This window comes from Doryrhamphus excisus, chromosome 4 (assembly GCF_030265055.1).
Source record: "Doryrhamphus excisus isolate RoL2022-K1 chromosome 4, RoL_Dexc_1.0, whole genome shotgun sequence".
Classification (NCBI taxonomy): Eukaryota; Metazoa; Chordata; class Actinopteri; order Syngnathiformes; family Syngnathidae; genus Doryrhamphus; species Doryrhamphus excisus.
In genome coordinates, this window is record NC_080469.1 from 25,765,099 (window position 1) to 25,788,449 (window position 23,351).

Here is a 23,351-nt window from a genome sequence, read left to right on the forward strand (position 1 = left end):
ATGTCTTTACGCTTCACTCATTGTGTTTTTGTTCACCAAGCGTTGAGATTTCGCACTTTGCGTGCCGGTCCTGGAACACACCACAATGTGTGCTGTCAAAGTGGACCTGAGAGTCGCGATTTCGCATTATTTTGCCGATCCTTTGAAAGCACCACGGTTGCTGTTGTCGATATTTCGCACTTCGTCCCCCGGTCCTTGAACGCACCACAATTGTTGTGAGGCACAAAAGTAAACCTTAATGCTGCCGTCGAGATTTCGCACTCAGTCTGCTGGTCATTGAATGCATCACAATTGCTGTGACTTAATACTGGCATCGACAGCGATACTTTTTACTAGTCCTTGAACGCACCACGGTTGCTGGTGTCGATATTTCGCAATAGTTCCCCCTGTCTTTGAACGCACCACCATTGTTGTGAGGCACAAAAGTAAACCTTAATACTGCCGTTGAGATTTCACACTTAGTTTGCTGGTCCTTGAATGCACCACAATTGCTGTGACTTAATACTGGCATCGACATGTCACACTTTTTTACTAGTCCTTGAACGCACCACGGTTGCTGGTGTCGATATCTCGCAATAGTTCCCCCGGTCCTTGAATGCACCACAACTGTTGTGAGGCACAAAAGTAAACTTTAATACTGGCGTCGAGATTTCGCACTTAGTTTGCTGGTCCTTGAATGCACCAGTTACTCATCGAGATTTTTTTACCTTGTTTGCTGGTCATTGAATGCACCACAATTGTTGTGAGGCACAAAAGTAAACCTTAATACTGGCGTTGAGATTTCACACTTAGTCTGCTGGTCATCGAACGCACCACAATTGCTGTGACTTCATACTGGCATCGACATGTCACACTTTTTACTAGTCCTTGAACGCACCACGGTTGCTGGTGTCGATATTTTGCAATAGTTCCCCGGTCCTTGAACGCACCACAATTGTTGTGAGGCACAAGAGTAAACCTTAATACTGGCGTCGAGATTTCACACTCAGTCTGCTGGTCCTTGAATGCACCAGTTGATTTTTGTCCATCCATGAAAGCACCGGTTCTCGAATGCACCATGATTACTTTGAGTTGAGATTCCGTACCGTTTATCCAGTCCTTGAACACACCAGTTGCTCGTCGAGATTTTTTACCTTGTTTTCTGGTCATCAAACGCACCACAATTGCTGTGACTTAACACTGGCATCAACATTTCTCACTTTTTAACTAGTCCTTGAAAGCACCATGGTTGCCCTTGAGCCACAAAAGTGAAACGGTTTGAAATTTTGCACTTGCTCCTGTAAGGTCTACGATATTCAGTAATGGGAAGTTCAAGGTGACTGTAGGGGTGTTATTTCATGTCTAGAGGGCTCTAGTGTTTAAAAATACATATTTAGGTTATAAATAGACTTTGTCTTATGTTTACTATCTCGGGTAAGAGGGGCTTAATATGACTATAGGGGTGTTATTTCATGTCTGGAGGGCTCTAGTGTTTAAAAATACATATTTAGGTTATAAACAGAATTTGTCTTATGTTTACTATCTTGGATAAGGTGACTATAGGGGTGTTATTTCATGTCTAGAGGGCTCTAGTGTTGAAAAAAATATATTTAGGTTATAACCAGATTTTATCTTACGTTTACTATCTCGGGTAAGAGGGGCTTAAGGTGACTATAGGGGTGTTATTTCATGTCTAGAGGGCTCTAGTGTTTAAAAATACATATTTAGGTTATAAACAGAATTTGTCTTATGTTTACTATCTCGGATAAGATGACTATAGGGGTGTTATTTCATGTCTGAAGAGCTCTAGTGTTTAAAAATACATATTTAGGTTATAAACAGAATTTGTCTTATGTTTACTATCTTGGATAATATGACTATAGGGGTGTTATTTCATGTCTGAAGAGCTCTAGTGTTTAAAAATACATATTTAGGTTATAAACGGAATTTGTCTTATGTTTACTATCTCGGATAAGGTGACTATAGGGGTGTTATTTCATGTCTGGAGGGCTCTAGTGTTGAAAAAAATATATTTAGGTTATAACCAGATTTTATCTTACATTTACTATCTCGGGTAAGAGGGGCTTAAGGTGACTATAGGGGTGTTATTTCATGTCTAGAGGGCTCTAGTGTTTAAAAATACATATTTAGGTTATAAACAGAATTTGTCTTATGTTTACTATCTCGGATAAGATGACTATAGGGGTGTTATTTCATGTCTAGAGGGCTCTAGTGTTTAAAAATACATATTTAGGTTATAAACAGATTTTATCTTTTGTTTACTATCTCGGGTAAGAAGGGCTTAAGGTGACTGTAGGGGTGTTATTTCATGTCTCGAGGGCTCTAGTGTTAAAAGTGTATTGAGATGGTGGTGAAAAATGAAAATATTCCATTTTAAAATACTATTTCCGGGAAATGCTGCCCCCTGGTGGTTGGATCCTGTGCTGTCATATCACATCACAACATTTCTGTGAAAATATTAGAAATAAAAAAACAAAACAAGGATGGAAAGAGTAAGTTTTTATTGTGTAGAAGAGTTACATCATTCTATAGAACTTTGAAGTATTACGTGCTATCTTTGTTATCATACATTACTTTGTTAGAATTTCTAGTAGGAAAAAAAAAAAGTTTGTGTGCATAGCTTGTCAACATCCTCCGGTCTAAACCATCATGGGATCATGAGGGGGGGAGTGGGGGGCTATAGGCTTTCAGGGAGAAAGTGTTGTCAGTGGTTTGTCCCTAAACACCGCGAGAGCTTCACAAAGAAAGAAAATAAAAACATAAAAACCGCAGCTTTACTTTGAAATCCTGGCTACTTCCTCCTTTAAAAGATGCAAAAACGCCGCTTGTGAGCAGTTTTGGTGTAAAAGAAAAAGCGTGTGAAACGCTGCAACCAGCCGGCTGGTCGCCATGACACTTGTGCGGCTTGTGAACGTGTGCGGTACGTCGCTGCTCCACCAGGGGGCAGCAGACACCCACGGGGAAGCTCCCGAAGGAAGGCCGAAGGGACTCCGAGGTGAAGATAAAAGATGGTGGAGCGTGGTGCCGTCTCAGTGTGTGTGTGTGTGTGTGTGGGGGGGGGGGGGGGGGGGAGGGGCGTTAAAGTGCAAACCGGCGCCGTCAGACCAGCTGAAGCAGACCGGACCAGAAGACCAGGCGGACCCGACCTTCCTCTCAGTGGCTCTCGATCACCACGGGCTCGTAGCCGCCGGCAGACACCCTGAGGGACGCCCGCACGAGTCAGCAATTTCACTCCGAAGCAGAGGAGGGGCCGGGACCAGCCCACCCGCCCGCCCGGCGACTCACCTGTTTCCCAGCCGGATGCCGCTGAGCGCCGTCGTCCCGTCTTTGTTGACAAACAGACGCAGGTTGCTGTCTGTGGAAGCGACACGCAAAAATGTTTTACAGCGACCGCGGTTTGACCCCGGAACGGACCATTCCGGCTGCCTACCTTCAGTGTTGCTGACGTCGGCGAAGTTTTGGCTCTGGACGATTTTCTCCACAATGTCGTCGGCGTCCATGCGGGTGTCGTTGACCCAAGATGGCTGACTCTCCACAGAGTCCTGCTTCCTCCTACACCATCAAACGCATCACGTTAACATAATCATATGGATAAAACATAATGCAACAAAATACTCATTAGAAATATTGTTTCAATTAAATACAAATATGTAAAAAAATATAAATTAAATATAATATAATTTATTTATTTTATTATAATATAATTTTAATTAAAAATATTTTTAATTTAAATTAAAAAAATGTTATAGAAATTAAATTAAACTAAAATAAATACAAATTAAAGAACAGTTACATCGAATAAAATATTAAATATAATAACTTGAAAGCAATTTCCAAATAGGGACGAATAAATAAATTTTACTTTGATTTCAATGAAATAAAAATGAATTAAAAATAAAATTAATTAATTAAAAAAGAAATTATATAATACAAATAAAATCTAAAGTAAAAAAAACAATTACAAAAAATATTCAATTAAAAACAAATAAAAAGTAAATAGAAATTTAACAATAAAAATAAAATGTAAATAAAATACAAAACTAATGAATATTATCTTCTATTCTCCATGAAAATAATCTTGGTTGCCACGGTAACCAAGGACACCCGCATGAATGCAGCATGAACACAAAATGGCGGCGTGACACCGGAGCGCGTACCTGGGAGTCCTGTTGCCGGGCAGGACGGGCCTGGGAGGCCGGGGGGGCCTCTCCGAGCGCCCCGCCTCCTTGTCCCCGTCCGCGTCGGCGGCGAAGCCCCCCGGCCCCCCCGAGGCGCTGCTGCCGGTGGAGGTGTTCCTGCGGTGGGTCAGGTCGGACAGGCTGGAGGAGCGGGAGTGCTCGGTGCTGTAGCCTGGAAGACGGCAGGCGTGGTTTGAGAAGGGGTCGTAGGTCGTAGGTCGTAGGTCAAAGGCGTCCATGCCAAAGACAGGAAGTCGCGGAGGGAAACAGGAAGTGAGGACAACCTGAGATTTTGCTGTGCTGGCTGGCGTAGCTGGAGTTCCGAGAGTGGCCGGACCGGAAGACCTCCCCTGGACCGTACGGGTTGCCTTCAGGGTCGTCCAGAAGACCTGAGGAGAGGAGACATGCCAAGTAGGAGCCTCCAAGCGCCGGGTGGAGTCCATCTGCGTACCTGAGCTGAGGACGGAGGGGCGTGGCTTGGCGGTCCGCCCCAGAGAAATCCCCCCGGCCGGGGCGAGTTGGGCGGTTCCCTCCCCCTTGCAGTCCAGCTGCAGGGTGTGCTCGCGTCCCGGGACGGAGATGGACTTGGCCGTGCTGGGCGGACTACGGGAGGGGAGAGACGGGGGCTGAGTTTGGCTCGGCCCGAAACATTCCAAAACATTCCATAACATTCCCGCTATCACCTCGGAGAAGGTGGGCGGTCAGGGGGAGGAGACAAGGAAAGGGAGAACTCACGTTTTGAAACACGGGTCCCCCGACAGCAGGGTCATCCCGATGATGACCTTTAGACAAAGCAAATAGTCAACAATTAGCGTTACCTAGGCAACACGTTTCCACCGCTACACAGGAGCACACTCTTTCCTTTCCTGCTTCCTACTTCCTGTTCCTGTTCCTGTTCCTGGCGTGCTGGTTATGTCCATTCTATCATTTTATTAAAAACTCAGTATTTTCTTTGTGTATTTATTAGCGACGTCTCTACAACAGACATGTCTCCCTAGTAGGGACACGTGGATGGAGGATGGACGGACAGATGGACAAATGAAAGGACAGATGGACGGACGGAAGGACATACGGAAGGACAGATGGACGGACAGATGGAAGGATGGACGGACAGATGGACGGATGGAAGAACAGATGGGCGGACGAACAGATGGACAAACTGATGGACGGACAGACTGATGGACAGATGGACGGAAGAACAGATGGACAGACAGAAGGACAGATGGACAGACTGACAGATGGACGGATTGATGGACTGACAAACGGAAAGACAGATGGATGGACGGAAGGACAGATGGACAAACTGATGGACGGACAGACAGATGGACGGAAGGACAGATGGACGGACGAACAGATGGATGGACGGAAGGACAGATGGACGGACGGAACGACAGATGGACAAACTGATGGACGGACAAACTGATGGACGGACAGACAGATGGACGGAAGGACAGATGGATGGACAGAAGGACAGATGGACAGACTGACAGATGGACGGACGGACGGAAAGATGAACAGATGGACAAACTGATGGACGGACAGAAGGACAGATGGATGGATTGACGGATGGACAGACGGAAGGACAGATGGACGGACGGAAGGACAGATGGACGGACGGAAGGACAGATGGACGGACAAACGGACTAATGGACAGATGAACGGATGGACAGACGAACGGATGGACGGACGGAAGGACAGATGGATGGACGGACGGAAGGACAGATGGACAAACTGATGGACGGACAAACTGATGGACGGACAGACAGATGGACGGACAGACAGATGGACGGAAGGACAGATGGATGGATGGACGGAAAGATGAACAGATGGACAAACTGATGGACAGACAGAAGGACAGATGGACGGATTGACGGATGGACAGACGGAAGGACAGATGGACGGACGGAAGGACAGATGGACGGACAAACGGACTAATGGACAGATGGACAGACGAATGGATGGACAGATGGACAGATGAACGGATGGACGGACGGAAGGACAGATGGATGGACGGACAGATGGATGGACGGAAGGACAGATGGACGGACGAACGGATGGACGGACAGATGGACAGAAGGACAGACGGAACTGCCAATAAACAGAAGAAGAAGAAGAAGAAGACACCCTGACAACGTTCCGTTTGAGTGGATCCATGATATCTCAATGGGATTGGGGAAAGGAATATTCCACCTGTAGGAATGTTGCCAACTATATTCCGTATCCAATATCTAGTTAAGGAGACTGTACTTCCTGTTTGTCATTGGGATGGATTTTATTCCCATTTTTGGATTTACTCCACTTGGACTTGGTTGGACATTATTCACTTGAACATGGACATATTTAGTCTGGGATGCTCCACCACTTAGCCCCGCCCCCTCGGTACGGAGGGTGGCGAGTGTCCACCCATGCCCCGATACGTAAGACGGGCGCCCAGCTTGCCTTGAGTATGGAGTTGTCCTGCCGCGTGTTCTTGGTGTCGTAGCCTTCCAGCAGACAGCAGCGGACGGTGGATCCCGATCCCGCCAACTCCGCCATGTTGAGGTCGGTGAAGCCCAGCTGGAGGACGACATGGAAGAGGACACAAACCTTCAAAAGCATTCCCGCTTGGAGCTGGGAAGCCGGTCCACATAAATCTCTATCCGTACAGGTGCTTCTGTTTTTTTTTGGGGGGGGGGGGCACTTCCTGTACCCCCGCTTCTTTTTAAGAGGTGGCCATTCCTCATCCTGCGGGTTTCCCTTTTCTCCCACGCCTCCTGTTTTCGTAGGAGAGCCTGCTGGGAAGTCCGCTCACTTCCAAGGAGGGAAAGCGGCTAAATTTAGCCCCCCCATCTTAAACCAGGGGGTGTCGGCAGGATGCAACCACGCATTCCCACCAGGCGTGTGCGTGCCGGTGATCCGTGGCTTACCTTGGTGTACGCCTTGCCTCCTTTCTGCTCCTGGGGGGGGGGGGGGGGGGGGGGGGGCAGGAAGGACATCATTTTAGTCAAAAATATTTTTTAAAAATTACAACTCCAACTTTTAATTAATTATTTACTTTTTATTCAAGGGAAGAAATTGAATTAAAAAAATTGAAATATTTTTTTTAATTTTTACATTTTTTTTACAAAAGTAGTTTTAAATTATAAAAAATTATAAAATTTCTTTGATTTAGAAAAAAAAAAGTTTAATTAAGATTAAAAAAACAGCAGAAATTGAAAAAAAAATGCCGTTACAAAAACAAAGTTACAAATACGATACGGAAAAAATATCTAAATTTTTGGGGAATAAACTCGGAATATTATACGTACAAAATACCTTCATGGAATTGAAATAAAGATTTTTTAAAATATATTTTCATACTATAAGAACCAAACAGGAAATTCAGTTGTAAGTTCTAATATTATGACAAAGTCTAAATATTACGGGAATAAATATAATAACAATATAATAATATTATATAATATTACAAAAAGAAAATGTGCAAGAAGAAAGTTGAAATTGTTTGAAAAAAAAATATTAAATATAAATGTAAATATTCAGAGTAAAAAATAACTGTACCCTCACTAGGAAAAAAGTTGTAATATTAAATAATAAATAAATAAAATATAATTAAAAAAAATAAAATAAAAATGTTATTTAAAAAAAAAAAATCAACTCATTAGAAGCGGACATTTTTTTTTTTTTACCTTTCTGACAGACACCCTGCACACGGAAGGGTCCAGCACTCCCGTGTGCGGGTTGGCGCTCATCTTGGACACGAAGGAGAACCTCTTCCTCCAGCGTACGCAGTTCTCCTGGACCTCCTCCCTGCACAAAAAACTTTATTGGTATTGGGAATTTTGTCATGGAAAATGTGCTCATGAAGTGCTAATAAAGTTATAGTAAAAGCGTAGCACAGGTTGAGCTAAACATGCTAATGATGCTAGCCTGTACATGAAGATGCTAACAAATGTTCCCGAGCATTCCCTCAATAAAGTTATAAAAGCATAGCACAAGTTGAGCTAAACATGCTAATGATGCTATCCTGTACATGAAGATGCTAACAAATGTACCCGAATCTTCCCTCCATAAAGTTATAAAAACATGGCACATATCAAGGTAAACATGCTAACGATGCTAGCCTGTACGTGAAGATGCTAACGAATGTTCCCAAGCATTCCCTCAACAAAGTTATAGTAAAAGCATAGCACAGACTTAGCTAAAGATGCTAATGATGCTAGCCTGTACAAGAAGATGCTAACGAATGTTCCCGAGCATTCCCTCGATAAAGTCATAAAAGCCTAGCACAGGTTGAGCTAAACATGCTAAAGATGCTAGCCTGTACATGAAGATGCTAACAAATGTTCCCGAGCATTCTCTCAATAAAGTTATAAAAGCATAGCACAGATTGAGCTAAACATGCTAATGATGCTAGCCTGTACATGAAGATGCTAACAAATGTTCCCGAGCATTCCCTCAATAAAGTTATAAAAGCATAGCACAAGTTGAGCTAAACATGCTAATGATGCTATCCTGTACATGAAGATGCTAACAAATGTACCCGAATCTTCCCTCCATAAAGTTATAAAAACATGGCACATATCAAGGTAAACATGCTAACGATGCTAGCCTGTACATGAAGATGCTAACGAATGTTCCCAAGCATTCCCTCAACAAAGTTATAGTAAAAGCATAGCACAGACTTAGCTAAAGATGCTAATGATGCTAGCCTGTACAAGAAGATGCTAACGAATGTTCCCGAGCATTCCCTCGATAAAGTCATAAAAGCCTAGCACAGGTTGAGCTAAACATGCTAAAGATGCTAGCCTGTACATGAAGATGCTAACAAATGTTCCCGAGCATTCTCTCAATAAAGTTATAAAAGCATAGCACAGATTGAGCTAAACATGCTAATGATGCTAGCCTGTACATGAAGATGCTAACAAATGTTCCCGAGCATTCCCTCGATAAAGTTATAAAAGCGTAGCGCAGTTTGAGCTAAACATGCTAATGATGCTAGCCTGATCATGACGATGCTAATGAATGTACCCAAATCGTCCCTCAATAAAGTAATAAAAGCATAGCACAAGTTGAGCTAAACATGCTAATGATGCTAGCCTGTACATGAAGATGCTAACAAATGTTCCCGAGCATTCTCTCAATAAAGTTATAAAAGCGTAGCACAGATTGAGCTAAACATGCTAATGATGCTAACCTGTACATGAAGATGCTAAGAAATGTTCCCGAGCATTCCCTCAATAAAGTTATAGTAAAAGCGTAGCCCAGATTGAGCTAAACATGCTAATGATGCTAGCCTGTACATGAAGATGCTAACAAATGTTCCCGAGCATTCCCGCAATAAAGTTATAAAAGCGTAGCACAGGTTGAGCTAAACATGCTAATGATGCTAGCTTGTACATAAAGATGCTAACAAATGTACCTGAATTTTCCCTCAATAAAGTTATAAAAGCCTAGCACAGGTTGAGCTAAACATGCTAATGATGCTAGCCTGTACACGAAGATGCTAATGAATGTTCCCGAGCTGTCAATCCCAGGCGGGGGCCCGTGGGAGCACGTCCTTTAACCAAAACCTCCCAAAGTGCGAGACGTCCGCCTGGTAACAACAGCCCGTCTCCATGGCGACCACTTTGTCCCTGCATGGACAAAGGCTAAGAAACCAGGCATTTAAATAAACTGGAGGCAGCTGCTCCCCGGACTCCTCCCCTCCCCCGCGGCCGCCACGGTTCGAGACCGCTTCACAGGAAGCCATGCGACCGCTAACTCGCGATACTTAGCGAGGATTGACACCTCTGACGTTCAGTTAGGCTGACTTCCCAGCCTTTGTATAGAGCGGTGGGCTCCTGTAGAGCAGCTACACACAATAACCCGCACAGAAAACTTTATAGAGCTTCCAGAATCCGCACCTATTCCAGCTGGATTTCCTGCCAAAATGCTCCGTTTTTCATTTATTCCACCCACGGCCCCGGTGGAATCGAACTCGAGTCTCCTTGCTGTGTGGCCTGCACGCTCTCCACCGTGCAGCCCCGTAAAAAATGCTGTGAGATAAACAAGAGTGCTGAGGAAGCCAGGACGTGACGTCAGGGAGGGCAGAAGGCCTCCACGGGTCAAAACGTGCCCGCCCGCCAAAGAAGCAACACGCATGGAAATGTGTGGCCGGGAAGTGAACTTTGTGAGGAACGTTTGGGAAGCAGAGCCGGAACGGCTTGCAGTTGCGTAAATCAGGAAACAGGACTGGATCGGATTCCCAAACAAAATGGCTTCTTTTTCAGGTCACAGAGAAGATTGCTTCAAGATGAGGAGGAACCCTCATCCATCTGTGGCGGTCCAAACCGCCAGTGCTTTTATTTTGAAAATGGAGCCCTTTCCCCGCCACGCACGCAGATCGAGCGAGAAAGAGAGAGGATATGCAAATGAGGTGAAAAGTGAGAGCAAAACAGGAAACAGCTGCTGAAAAGCGGCCGCTCCGGGCTAACCTAGCGTCCTCCTCGCTACGCCGCGCCGACTTCCTCCTCGCGGGGTCGGGAGGCTTCACTCGCACGCCAGCATGGCCTTCACTAAGACCTAGCCAACCACGAACATACCGCTAGCCCGTTTCACCGCCCGCTCCGGACCACCCGGGTGGGCAGGCCGCCCCCCCGTCTGCACACGTGCAGAACATGTGAGCACCAAGGAGCACCCGCATACCAGGGCTGGTTCGTGTGAAGCTAACTAGCGCGTCTTCAAACATGAAGCACTTCGCCTGTCAATCACACTGAATATTTACTGCTACTCAGCCTTCACCAGCATTCCTGTGGGGGGGGGGGGGGGGGGGGGGTTCTCCTCCTGGAGGGGCACGCACACAGAAAAGCTTTTGGCTTGAAGGCAAATGTCATGTTGAAGACACTATGGAGAGACTGGAGAGACTATGGAGAGACTATGAAGACACTATGGTGAGACTGGAGGGACTATGGGGAGACGATGGGGAGACTATGGAAAGACTGGAGAGACAATGGAAAGACTATGAAGACACTATGGTGAGACTGGCGAGACTATGAAGACACTATGATGAGACTATGAAGAGACTATGGCGGGACTATGGCGAGACTATGGCGAGACTGTGGAAAGACTGGAGAAACAATGGAAAGACTATGAAGACACTATGGTAAGACTGGCGAGACTATGGCGAGACTATGGCGAGACTGTTGAAAGACTGGAGAGACAATGGAAAGACTATGAAGACACTATGGTGAGACTGGAGAGACTATGAATGACTATGAAGGGACTGTGGCGAGACTATGGTGAGACTATGAAGGCAGTATGAAGACACTATGGGGAGACTGGAGAGACTATGGCGAAACTGTGGCGAGACTGTGGCGAGACTGTGGCGAGACTGTGGCGAGACTATGGTGAGACTATGAAGACACTATGGGGAGACTGGAGAGACTATGGCGTAACTATGGCAAGACTGTGGCGAGACTGGAGAGACAATGGAAAGACTATGAAGACACTATGGCGAGACTGGAGAGACTATGAAGAGACTATGAAGGGACTGTGGCGAGACTGGAGAGACTGTGGCGAGACTGTGGCGAGACTGTGGCGAGACTGTGGCGAGACTGGAGAAACAATGGAAAGACTATGAAGACACTATGGTGAGACTGGAGAGACAGGAGAGACTATGGCGAGACTATGAAGACACTAAGGCGAGACTGGAGAGACTATGGCGAGACAGGAGAGACTATGTCTCCCCACTGGCCAGGAGGAACTGGAAGGTGGTGAGGAGAGGGAAGTCTGGGCCTCCCTGCTTGGGGTGCTGCCCCCGCCACTAAGTGGTAGAAGACGGATGGATGGATGAAAAAGCATATTGGAAGGAGAAAAAGAAGAATGGAGTTGTCATGTAAGAAAAGATGACAAATAGATATTGCTAATAAAATATTGCTAATTCTACTAGCATAGACGTGAAATATAAACAATATATATTTTTGCATCTGTTCCCGACGCGTCCATGGATCCACCTAAACGACTGCAGCTGCTTTCCACTCCACAAAATCCCCTCCACGCTCTTCCCAGTGAGCAGCATGTGACCTCAGCTCGGCCACACCCCCCCCGAAAGCGTCAACAAGTCACACCAAGCGCCTCCAAAACACCCCACAACGTATGATGTGGCCCCGCTGCAGCTGCCGGCACGCAACCCCGACCCCCCCAGCTCCGTTCTTCCGAGGAAAGAAGTCTAAAAGTCCACATCCTGAGGGTCTTGAAGGTTGGCTGGACTTTTGGTGGCTTATCATGTGATCATGGCGTGGACGAGCTGGCCGTTACGTCCCGTCCGTCCTTCCGACGAGGATCCAGGGAGCGTACAAAGACACGGATTGTCACATGACACACAGCGCTAATCTGTGCTACACATACAAAGAGAGAGAGAGAGAGAGAGAGAGAGAGAGGGCCTTGTTCCATGGCCTGCAGATGATAACGACCATGGGGGGGGGGGGGGGGTGTTATGTAACATCCACAGAGGTGAGTGACCTATGAGTGAGTGGGGGGGGGGGCTTCAGCTTGGAGCAACAATCATCACTTTCCATCAGGGGTGGCCAAACTCTACACATCGGGAGCCAAACACACACAGGATAAAGCTATGTGGATATTATTTACCCAACTGGACACTTCCACTGGGGAGATGGGAATAAAGACAAAACACAATGGGAATAAAGGAATAAAGTCATAACACGACGGGAATAAAGTCCTGACACGATGGGAATAAAGTCCTAACAATGGGAATAAACAATGGGAATAAAGTCCTGACATGATGGGAATAATGTCCTGACACGATGGGAATAAACTGGTATCACTTGGTATCAACATGTTTGCGCCTGGTATCAACATGTTTGCGCCTGGTATCAACATGTTTGCGCCTGGTATCAACATGTTTGCGCCTGGTATCAACATGTTGGCGCCTGGTATCAACATGTTGGCGCCTGGTACCAACATGTTTGCGCCTGGTACCAACATGTTTGCGCCTGGTATCACTTGGTATCAACATGTTTGCGCCTGGTACCAATGTGTTCACACTCGATATCAACATGTTTGGCCTTGGTATCACTTGATATCAACATGTTGGCGCCTGGTATCACTTGGTATCAACATGTTTGCACCTGGTACCAACGTGTTCACACTTGGTATCAACATGTTTGGCCTTGGTATCGCTTGATATCAACATGTTAGCCCCTGTTAGTGCATGATATCCCCATGTTTGCGCCTGGTATCTCTTGGTATCAACATGTTTGTGCCTGGTACCAACCTGTTAGCGCCTGCTATCAACATATTTGCACCAGGTATCTCTTGGTATCAACATGTTTGTGCCTGGTATCACTTGGTATCACCATGTTTGCGCCTGGTATCTCTTGGTATCAACATGTTTGCGCTTGGTATCTCTTGGTATCAACATGTTTGTGCCTGGTATCACTTGGTATCAACATGTTTGCACCTGGTACCAATGTGTTAACACTCGGTATCAACATGTTTGGCCTTGGTATCTCTTGGTATCAACATGTTAGCACCTGTTAGCGCCTGGTATCACCATGTTTGCGCCTGGTACCAACCTGTTAGCGCCTGGTACCACCATGTTTGCGCCTGGTATCTCTTGGTATCAACATGTTTGCACCTGGTACCAATGTGTTCACACTCGGTATCAACATGTTTGGCCTTGGTATCTCTTGGTATCAACATGTTAGCACCTGTTAGCGCCTGGTATCACCCTGTTAGCGCCTGGTACCAACCTGTTAGCGCCTGGTACCACCATGTTTGCGCCTGGTACCACCATGTTTGCGCCTGGTATCTCTTGGTATCAACATGTTTGCGCATGGTATCACTTGGTATCAACATGTTTGCGCCTGGTATCACTTGGTATCAACATGTTTGCGCCTGGTATCAACATGTTTGTGCCTGGTATCGCTTGGTATCAACATGTTAGCGACAGGTATCTCTGGGCGCCAACATGAAAGCCAGCACGTCTCCTCCATCAGCATCTCCAGGTGTTGACAGACGGCTCCGTCTTGTTGGGACACGACAGAAACCACCACATATTTCTTTCCATGTTATGAACTCACTGGGCCATTATATATTACATCATCAATCCTCGCCACAAATAGGTTGCAGTCCTGTTTTCACACTTTTATCTTTATCTGGAGGTCGCCGGAGGTCGCCGCCGTCTCCAGCGCGCCTTCGGGGCTCAAAGTCCATGTCTTTATGACACGCGTACGAGTGCAGCCGGTTATGAACATCACGCTCTGTGAGCTAAAACCCGCCCGGGGCAGCCACCTCCATCTTTTCCAGGTGAGGCTAGCGCCATTTAAAAATACGTTAGCATGACAAAGATATATGCTAGCATAACATATAACAATATAGCTCAATGCTAGCCAATTCATGTGATGTAGGGGCCGGTAAAGAACATGCTGCGGACCCTAAACGACCCGCGAGACACACTTTGGACACCATTGGTGTATTCTGAAGATAAATGCAGCGAGGGACGGAAGTTAAATAGCCAAGTTCGGGTTCGAGGTGGCGGACCGACCTGGAGGACGTCGCCGTGAAATCCCCGTCCAGCAGGCGAACTTTGCAGAAGAGAACCCCGTTGACGAAAGGAACCGCACTCAGCTCCTCCAGCGTCAGATGTGTCTGGAACTTGAACTTCTTCTTCTTCACGAAGAATGCCATGGTTCTTCTAAGGAGCAGCAGGAGGAGCAGGAGGAGAAGGGGGAGAAAAAGGGGACGACGAAGTGCGCGAGACTCTTGTTGCTTTTTCTTCCACTTGTTCGACTCCTCCTCGCCGCGGAACTCCGAACAAATCACAGCGGTTCGTTGGAACGAAATCGTCCGCACGTCGAGCGACTTTGCTGGCCTGAGAGGAGCACACAACACCCGCCCGGAGACATCTCGGCTGCCGTTTGACCCGTCCTACAAAAACTACACAAATCCGGACTTTTTTTCTTCTCTCGCTCTGCTGGCGTCAAGCTAACTCGGAACAGCAAGCACACTTCCGGGTTATTTCTTTCAAAGTAAGAGCCCAGTGATATCTAGGACACGCGGTGCGGCGCTGTATAATTGTTTCTGGCCTATCAGCAAACGACAAGGCGTGGGTCGTTACAGCGTTGAAACGAGCTCACCTTGATTTGACTCAAAGCGGGCGCAGCTGTCGAATAATGCTGGTGGTTTTTTTTAAACCCCTCGCGTGATTTCTGTCTTTCACGCTGACTTGACGCTGACTTGATTGAAGTAGGTGTGCTTACTTCGTCATCGACCTCCTTAAAGCGGCGAAACAGCGTCCTCGTGTGGTGGGTATGTGCACATGTTGCAACAGGGACTTTTACATGACAACAACCCAGAAAGTTTCTGTTATACAATAAACGACCACCATTGATACTATTACGCAACATTATACCACTTGTATACTATTAGCAATATTATATCACTAATTTCATAATATATTATATCAGGCCGAAACGTACGTGTCCCTGGTGGTCTAGTGGTTAGGATTCGGCGCTCTCACCGCCGCGGCCCGGGTTCGATTCCCGGTCAGGGAACTAGTGTTTTTACTATTATGGTATATTTAGTCCTTGTTGATAGCTAGCTAACGTGACGTCATCGCTAGTTTTGATTCAATTGGATATTTTCATAGCTATAGCATAGAAATATGAAATATGAGTGTTAACCTCATTAGCGCCCTGTATACATGAAATAGGCACACTTTACACTCCTATTGCGCAACTCCTATGCCACAGGGACTCAACACAGATGCTAGCTTGCTAGCAGCTTGCTAGCAGCTAGCCAGTTAGCCTCAAAGATAGTAGATTGTCCTTTTCTTTAGTTTTAACATTGGCAGACACTTCATTAGCAACATTAGCAATAACCTGCTAACATTAGCATAGCAGCATTTTAGCTGTTTTTATGAGTATAAAGCACACAGATGCTAGCTCGCTAGCGGCTAACAAAGCTAGCATTAGCATAGTAGATTGCCCTTTTTAGTTTTAACATTGGCGGACATTTGCTGCAACCATATTACATTTAGCATGTTAGCATTGCTCGCATGTGAACATTAGCATGGTAGCATTTTTTGCCATTTTTGTTAGTTTTAACATCGGCAGACACTTTATCAGTAATGTTAGCAATAGCATAGCAGCATTTTAGCTGTTTTCATGAGTATTCAGTATAAACACTTAGTGCTATCATGTCAGGTGTTAGCATGTTAGCGCTAGTTGTGTGAATGCAACACATTTCCCAACCGATCAACACATTCAGGTTGTCATGTGGCTAACATTTTTGCTTCACAGAATTCTGTTTTTCTAAAAAACTTGTAAGCTAACTTTAGCATGTTAGCATCCTAATGTTACCATAGAAGCATTTGAACCGTTTTCACAAGTAGAGACTTATCTTAGTGCCGTTATTCATGCTTCCCTTTTTAATTCCACGCCGTTTCGCTACTTGGACACACGCCTTTCATGCTAATGCCGAGTATCGTCCGTCCAGGCTGGGAACTCCTCCCTGATCCTGGTCACACAGCAGCGGGGGATGGCGGGGCGGGAGTCGTCAGGCAGGACCCCAAACCGCCACGTGACGTACTGCTGGTAGGCACAGCGTCGCAGGTTGGCGGCGGTCGTCGCCCCGCCAGCAATCAGAGGAGGAGGCAAGGGGTCGCCGTAGAGGAGCAGCGCCTCCAGCAGAGGGCGGTGCAACACCAGCCTGTCAAAGAGCGGAGAGGACGAGATGCAGGCGCCCTTGCTCTGCCTGCAGCACAGCGCCTCCTGGGGGAGGGCGGAGTCGGTGCAGCGTTCACACTGACACCAAGATGCACGGAGGGGGGCGGGTTTAGGGACGAGGGCGGGCTGAGGGTCGCCACCCGGACCGGCTCCTGATAGAAGAAGACATAGAACCGCGGCTCTCACACTAGCATCCTCCTGGCGGGACAAGAAGAACCTTTGGCGCCACCTGGTGGAGAAGCTTTGATACTGCAGGTCCCTACTTACCTTCCTGGGCGCCACAGCGACAGTCTGGGCGTCCTGCAAGCGTCCCTTCCGGCACATTCTCACCAGACGGATGTCGTCCTCGTCCACGTACGACACACTCAGGATGCTCTGGGACAAAAAGACACTTGGACCACCACGCCCGTCCGCACCCCCACGACCAGTGTCAGCATCAAACCTTGCGTCGGTCCCCCACAGACTCCACCTTCTTCTCAGAGTAGTCCACGCCCACGTCTGCAGAGTAGCAGCTGCTTCTGATCAGCCAGTCTATCAGGACCGTGGTCTGCAGCACACAGGAGACTTAGACCGGCCAAGACCGGACCGCGCCGGGAACCAGTTCTCATCAAGGTTGGATGTGGGGATACCAGATGCTGATGTGTTGGTATCATGGGATATCTGGTGCTAACATGCTAATACCTGGCGCCAACATGCTTATATCAAAGGATATCAAGCTAGCATGCTGGTATAAAGGGATACCAGGTGCGAACCATGTTGATACCATGTGATACCAGGTGCAAACCATGTTGATACCGAGAGATACCAGGTGCAGCCATGTCGATACCAGGAGATACCAGGTTCAAACATGTCGATACCAAGAGATACCAGGTTCAAACATGTCAATACCAAGAGATACCAGGTTCAAACATGTCGATACCAAGAGATACCAGGTTCAAATATGTCGATACCAAGAGATACCAGGTTCAAACATGTCGATACCAAGAGATACCTGGTGCAAACATGTCGACACCAAGAGATACCTGGTGCAAACATGTCGACACCAAGTGATACCAGGAGTAACCATGTTGATTCCAAGTGATCCCAGCTGCACCCATGTTGATACTAAATGATACCAGGTGCAACCATGTCGATACCAGGTGCAACCATGTCGATACCAGGTGCAATCATGTCGATACCAAGTGATACCAGGTGCAACCATGTCGATACCAAGTGATACCAGGTGCAACCATGTCGATACCAGGTGATACCAGGTGCAACCATGTCGACACCAAGTGATACCAGGTCCACGCCATGTCGACACCAAGTGATACTAGGTGCTACCATGTCCACACCAAGTGATACCAGGTCCATGCCATGTCGACACCAAGTGATACCAGGTGCAACCATGTCGACGCCAAGTGACACCAGGTGCAACCATGTTGATACCAAGTATAAACATGTCGATACCAAGAGGTACCAGGTTCAAGCATGTCAATACCAAGTGATACCAGGTGCAACAATGTCGATTCCAAGTGATACCAAGTGCAACCATGTTGATACCAGGTGTGGCTATAGTGGTGATAGGTGCTAGCATGTCCGTGTGTGAAATGTAGCAGACGTTTCCAAAGGTGATGTCCCCTTTAAGTGTGACCAGCCAATGAGAAGTATCTAACTACGAGGGGATCGGTCTCACCAGAGCGTAGTAGGACAACGTAGAGCCGATGTAGACAACCAGCTGAATGATGCTGAACTTTCCCGCCTGGAAACGACAAGTCCCAAATATCACTTATGAATTGATCCACGATTGATGGAAGTGGAATAAAAAGTGGAATAAAAAGAAACGCACCTGCCCAAAGACCATGATGTCAAACCTGATGCCAAAAGCCTTGTAGAGCGTTCTCTCCTCCACGCCGTTGACCGTGTTGTACTTTGCGAACCTGAAGATGAAATGAAGGGAACGCCGAGTAAAGGGACAGTATTCCGATGTCCACGCGGTCACAACAAATCCCATCATGGGGGAGCAGGAAGGTCCACCTGAAGTTGAATCCCGGGTACAGGGTCTTGTTGCTCTCCTTCTCATCCAGCCTCCGGAAGGAGTACCTGGGCAGGCAGTGTCGCGTCAGATAGTCCAGGTTGCAGTCCCATTTGATCTGGATGCCTATGACGCCCCCCTGTGGTCAACGATGGACGTACAGCTGAGTACTTCCTGTTTTAGCTCCCGTCAGCGAGCTGATCCTCCATATTTGTCTGACGGTCCCACCTCCACCGCCATCCGGGAGAAGTTCTCCCCGGCCTCCCTCACAACGTCTCCCAATCTGAAGATGGGACACAGCGAGTCGTTCGCACGCCGGCAGCTCCTCAGGTAGGAGTCGTTCATCAGAGGGAGGATGTTCCTTCTGAGAGACACCACGCCATTGATGGATTGATGGATTGATGGATTGATGGATTGATGGATCGATGGATTGATGGATTGATGGATTGATGGATCGATGGATCGATGGATCGATGGATCGATGGATCGATGGATGGCGTTCACACGAGGAGCCAAAAGAGGACAAATACTCACCTGGTGACGTTGAAGGCGGGGAAGCGGATGTTGTTCTTGATGAGGACCGTGAAGTTCTCAGCCGAGGCCAGCAGAGCAGGCCTGCACACCACATTCATGTCCTCATAACTCAGGTTGGTATCAAAACATCCAAACTGATAACATCCTGGTATCACTTTTACCATTCTAAACTTCTAAACCAGGATGGCGATTCCAGGTGCCAATATGTTGATATCAAGGAATATTAAGTGCAAACATGTTGATATCAGGTATGAATATGGCGATTCCAGGTGCCAATACGTTGATATTAAGGAATATCAGGTGCAAACATGTTGATATCAATCATTAATATGATGATTTCGGGTGCTAATGTTGATATCAAGTATGAATATGATGATTCTGGATGCTAACATGTTGATATCAAGTATGAGCATGTTGATATCAAGTATAAAATGTTGATTCCGGGTGCTAACATATTGATATCAAGTATGAGCATGTTGATATCAAGTATGAACATGGTGATTCCAGGTGCTAACATGTCGATATCAAGTATGAATATGGTGATTCCGGGTGCTAACACGTTGATATCAAGTATGAATATGTTGATATCAAGTATAAATATGGTGATTCCGGATGCTAACATGTTGATATCAAGTATGAGAATGTTGATATCAAGTATGAATATGGTGATTCCGGGTGCAAACACGTTGATATCAAGTATGAACATGTTGATATCAAGTATGAACATGGTGATTCCGGGTGCTAATGTGTTGATATCAAGTATGAATATGGTGATTCCGGGTGCTAATATGTCGATACCGAGTATGAGTATGGTGATTCCGGGTGCTAACATGTTGATATCAAGTATGAACATGTTGATACCAAGAATGAATATGCTGATTCCGGGTGCTAACATGTTGATATCAACTATGAACATGTTGATACCAAGTATGAAAATGGTGATTCCGGGTGCTAACATGTTGATATCAAGTATGAACATGTTGATACCAAGAATTAATATGCTTATTCCGGGTGCTAACATGTTGATATCAAGTATGAAAATGGTGATTCTGGGAGCTAACATGTTGATATCAAGTATGAACATGTTGATACCAAGAATGAATATGCTGATTCCCGGTGCTAACATGTTGATATCAAGTATGAACATGTTGATATCAAGTATGAATATGGTGATTACGGGTGCTAATGTGTTGATATCAAGTATGAACATGTTGATACTAAGTATGATAATGGTGATACCAAGTATGGACATGTTGATACCAAGTATGAACATGTTGATACCAAGTATGAATATGGTGATTCCGGGTGTTGATATCAAGTGTGGCAATAGTACAACAAGTATAACGCAGCTGATTGCTGATCCCTCGTGATGTTTTCCAATGCAGTAGCGTCGAGAGGTTGCCTACAGCCACACATTTGGACGAGGACTACCTTGGAGGACTGGTCTTGGTCTCGATGGGACACCAGGCCTTCACCTCGCAGGTTCTGGTCAACACATCAAAGTTCCCACACAATCCCGTCTGGATCCCTGAGGGAGGAGAGCAAGTGACGGAGTACGAGTCGTAGTACGGGTACTTCAACAAGTAGTACGAGTAGCAGTACAAGTCGTGCTCGTAGTACCGTTGCTGTGCTGATCCCAGGAGCCTTCCTCACAGTCATCATCATGTCGACACGGGCGGCCGCTGACAGGAGGCTGAGACAGAAACAAACGTGTCAGTTCGGTCAGGAAGACCCCTGTGATGATGACTGACGAGGGAGCACCTCAGGGCACCGTCCTTGCTTCTGCCTTTTGGTCACAATGGCGTTAGTCACCACAAAGAAGGAGTTTTTGTCCTAAAAAACAAACAACAAAGACACAAAGATGAGTGGGCGCCGTTGCCATGGAGACAAGAAGGACACAAAACACAAAGAGGGTCTGTTCCCTGAAGGCCACACGGGGGCGCACATATTAGCCCCACACTGCTGCTTATCATGTTGACATGTAGCACTTAGCATAACATGCTCAAATGTCAAATCACAAGCTAGCTGTTAGCATGTTAGCATTGACACTGTTGGAAATTGTTCCAAAACCAAACCAGAGGTAGTTTATGCTAACTTTAGCACCGCTTGAGGTAAGACACGCTGCCATGTTATGCTAGCTGTTATCATGACACTGTTAGCATTGATATCTCCCACAATAAAAATAAGTAGTAGTTCATGCTAACTTAGCATTTTGCATAATAGCAACCGTCTACTGAAACAAGATATCTTACCTTGTCAATGTTCCCACACACGTCGTTAGCATGGTAGCTGTTAGCATGTTAGCATTGACACTGTTGGAAATTGTTCCAAAACCAAACCAGAGGTAGTTTATGCTAACTTTAACATGTTACATTTTGCACGTTACCATTGCTCACATGTTATGCTAGCTGTTATCATGAGACTGTTAGCATCGATATTTGGAGGGAATTCTCCCACAATTAAAATAAGTGGTAGTTCATGCTAACATAGCATTTTGCATATTAGCAACCTTGTACTGAAAAAAGACATCTTCCCTTGTCAATGTTCCCACACCCGTTGTTAGCATGCTAGCTGTTAGCACGAAACCAGAGGTAGTTTATGCTAACTTTAGCATGTCACATTTTGCACTTTCGCACGTTACCATCGCTTGAGGTAAGACACGCTCCCATGTTATGCTAGCTGTTATCATGAGACTGTTAGCATCGATATTTGGAGGGAAATTCTCCCACAATTAAAATAAGTGGTAGTTTATGCTAACTTAGCATTTTGCATATTAGCAACCGTCTACTGAAACAAGACATCTTCCCTTGTCAGTGTTCACACAGACGTTGTTAGCATGCTAGCTGTTAGCATCGCTAGCATTCCCGTGTCGTTTGTTATGAAATATCATTGGAATTATTAGCATCGCCATCATCACTCGGAACGCCGTAACAACCAGACGCCACGTCCGAAAGCGAAACGGGTCCAAAGTGGGCGTGTGCGTCCTCTCACCTGCGCGGGTCCGCTGTAGTCGGCCACGTCCCAGACCACACCCTCCTGGCCGGGCAGGCGCGTGCTGGCCACGCCCTTCACCTTGGCGGTGACGGAGCTGACCACCAAATCAAACTGTTGGTACTTCCGGTTCCACAACATCACCAAGCTAGCAGAACCGGAAGCAAGCAAACGCTGACGTCAAATCCAAGCTAAAGCTACACGTTCTTTGCTAATAGTTACTAAAAGCGGCTCATAAGAACATTTCACGGATCAAATCATCACCAAAACTTTGTTTTGCTTTGCCAACCATCATAACCGGCGGTCCAAACATGAAAAAACACTTTTTAAAAATGTCAGCGGTGTTTTCGAAGCTAGTTTTCATGAAAGTGACGACGATGATGATGATGATGATGATGTCTGACCAGATGAAGACCAGGATGGTTGCGTTCAGGGTCCACTTGAGCGAGCCCAGCCGGACGCTGTGGATCCGGACCAGCTTGGTGGTCTCGTAGGTGCACAGCGGACAGACCATCGTGCTCCTGTGCGCGAGGACGCGAAGTCACGTGTCCTGGCATTTACGTCATCGCGTCTCATTTGATTGGCAGGCTGCGTAATTGGATGTGATAAACTTCATAGAAATACAAGCGCGTTCCCGTAAAATATTATAATTTTACGTCACAACCTTTAAGCTAATATTTGTTTTCAAATGTCTGTTTGCACTTAAATCTGTCTTTCATCACTTTAAAGACAATGTTTGTTTGGTGTAATTACAACCGACGTCCACTAGATAGCAGTGTCGCTTCATCTTGCGTGTGAAGCAGTCCGATGGGTCGTTCGAGAACGAACCGGCAACACAAACGGGTTTTGTTGTGATAACTGCAATGTCAATGCATGTCGAACATACACGTCAAGCCATATGAATAATAAAAAAATATGTTGGATTTTACA

General features: G+C 46.3%; 2 protein-coding genes and 1 non-coding gene across 3 annotated transcripts; 1 reads left to right on the forward strand and 2 right to left on the reverse strand.

Annotated features, from left to right (window-relative positions):
- Positions 1–8: 8 nt before the first annotated feature.
- On the reverse strand, positions 9–15,155 carry eeig1a (estrogen-induced osteoclastogenesis regulator 1a). Its single transcript, XM_058070220.1, has 11 exons — positions 14,701–15,155; positions 7,844–7,964; positions 7,085–7,114; positions 6,618–6,734; positions 4,914–4,960; positions 4,630–4,781; positions 4,463–4,567; positions 4,158–4,350; positions 3,431–3,552; positions 3,286–3,355; positions 9–3,199 (listed from the first exon to the last, which is right to left on the reverse strand). Exons 1-11 carry the CDS (start codon positions 14,841–14,843, stop codon positions 3,154–3,156), a joined length of 1,146 nt encoding a protein of 381 aa, XP_057926203.1. The 5' UTR covers positions 14,844–15,155; the 3' UTR covers positions 9–3,153.
- Positions 15,156–15,637: 482 nt separating this feature from the next.
- On the forward strand, positions 15,638–15,709 carry trnae-cuc (transfer RNA glutamic acid (anticodon CUC)). Its single transcript has one exon. It is a non-coding gene; the product is annotated as a tRNA-Glu (tRNA).
- Positions 15,710–15,865: 156 nt separating this feature from the next.
- p2rx7 (purinergic receptor P2X, ligand-gated ion channel, 7) lies at positions 15,866–23,284 on the reverse strand. Its single transcript, XM_058070210.1, has 13 exons — positions 22,826–23,284; positions 22,422–22,569; positions 21,192–21,263; positions 21,051–21,123; positions 20,862–20,958; positions 19,431–19,511; positions 19,125–19,260; positions 18,899–19,035; positions 18,711–18,801; positions 18,558–18,623; positions 17,325–17,429; positions 17,150–17,257; positions 15,866–17,080 (listed from the first exon to the last, which is right to left on the reverse strand). The coding sequence occupies exons 1-13, from the start codon at positions 22,933–22,935 to the stop codon at positions 16,628–16,630; spliced, it is 1,677 nt and encodes a 558-aa protein (XP_057926193.1). The 5' UTR covers positions 22,936–23,284; the 3' UTR covers positions 15,866–16,627.
- Positions 23,285–23,351: the final 67 nt, after the last annotated feature.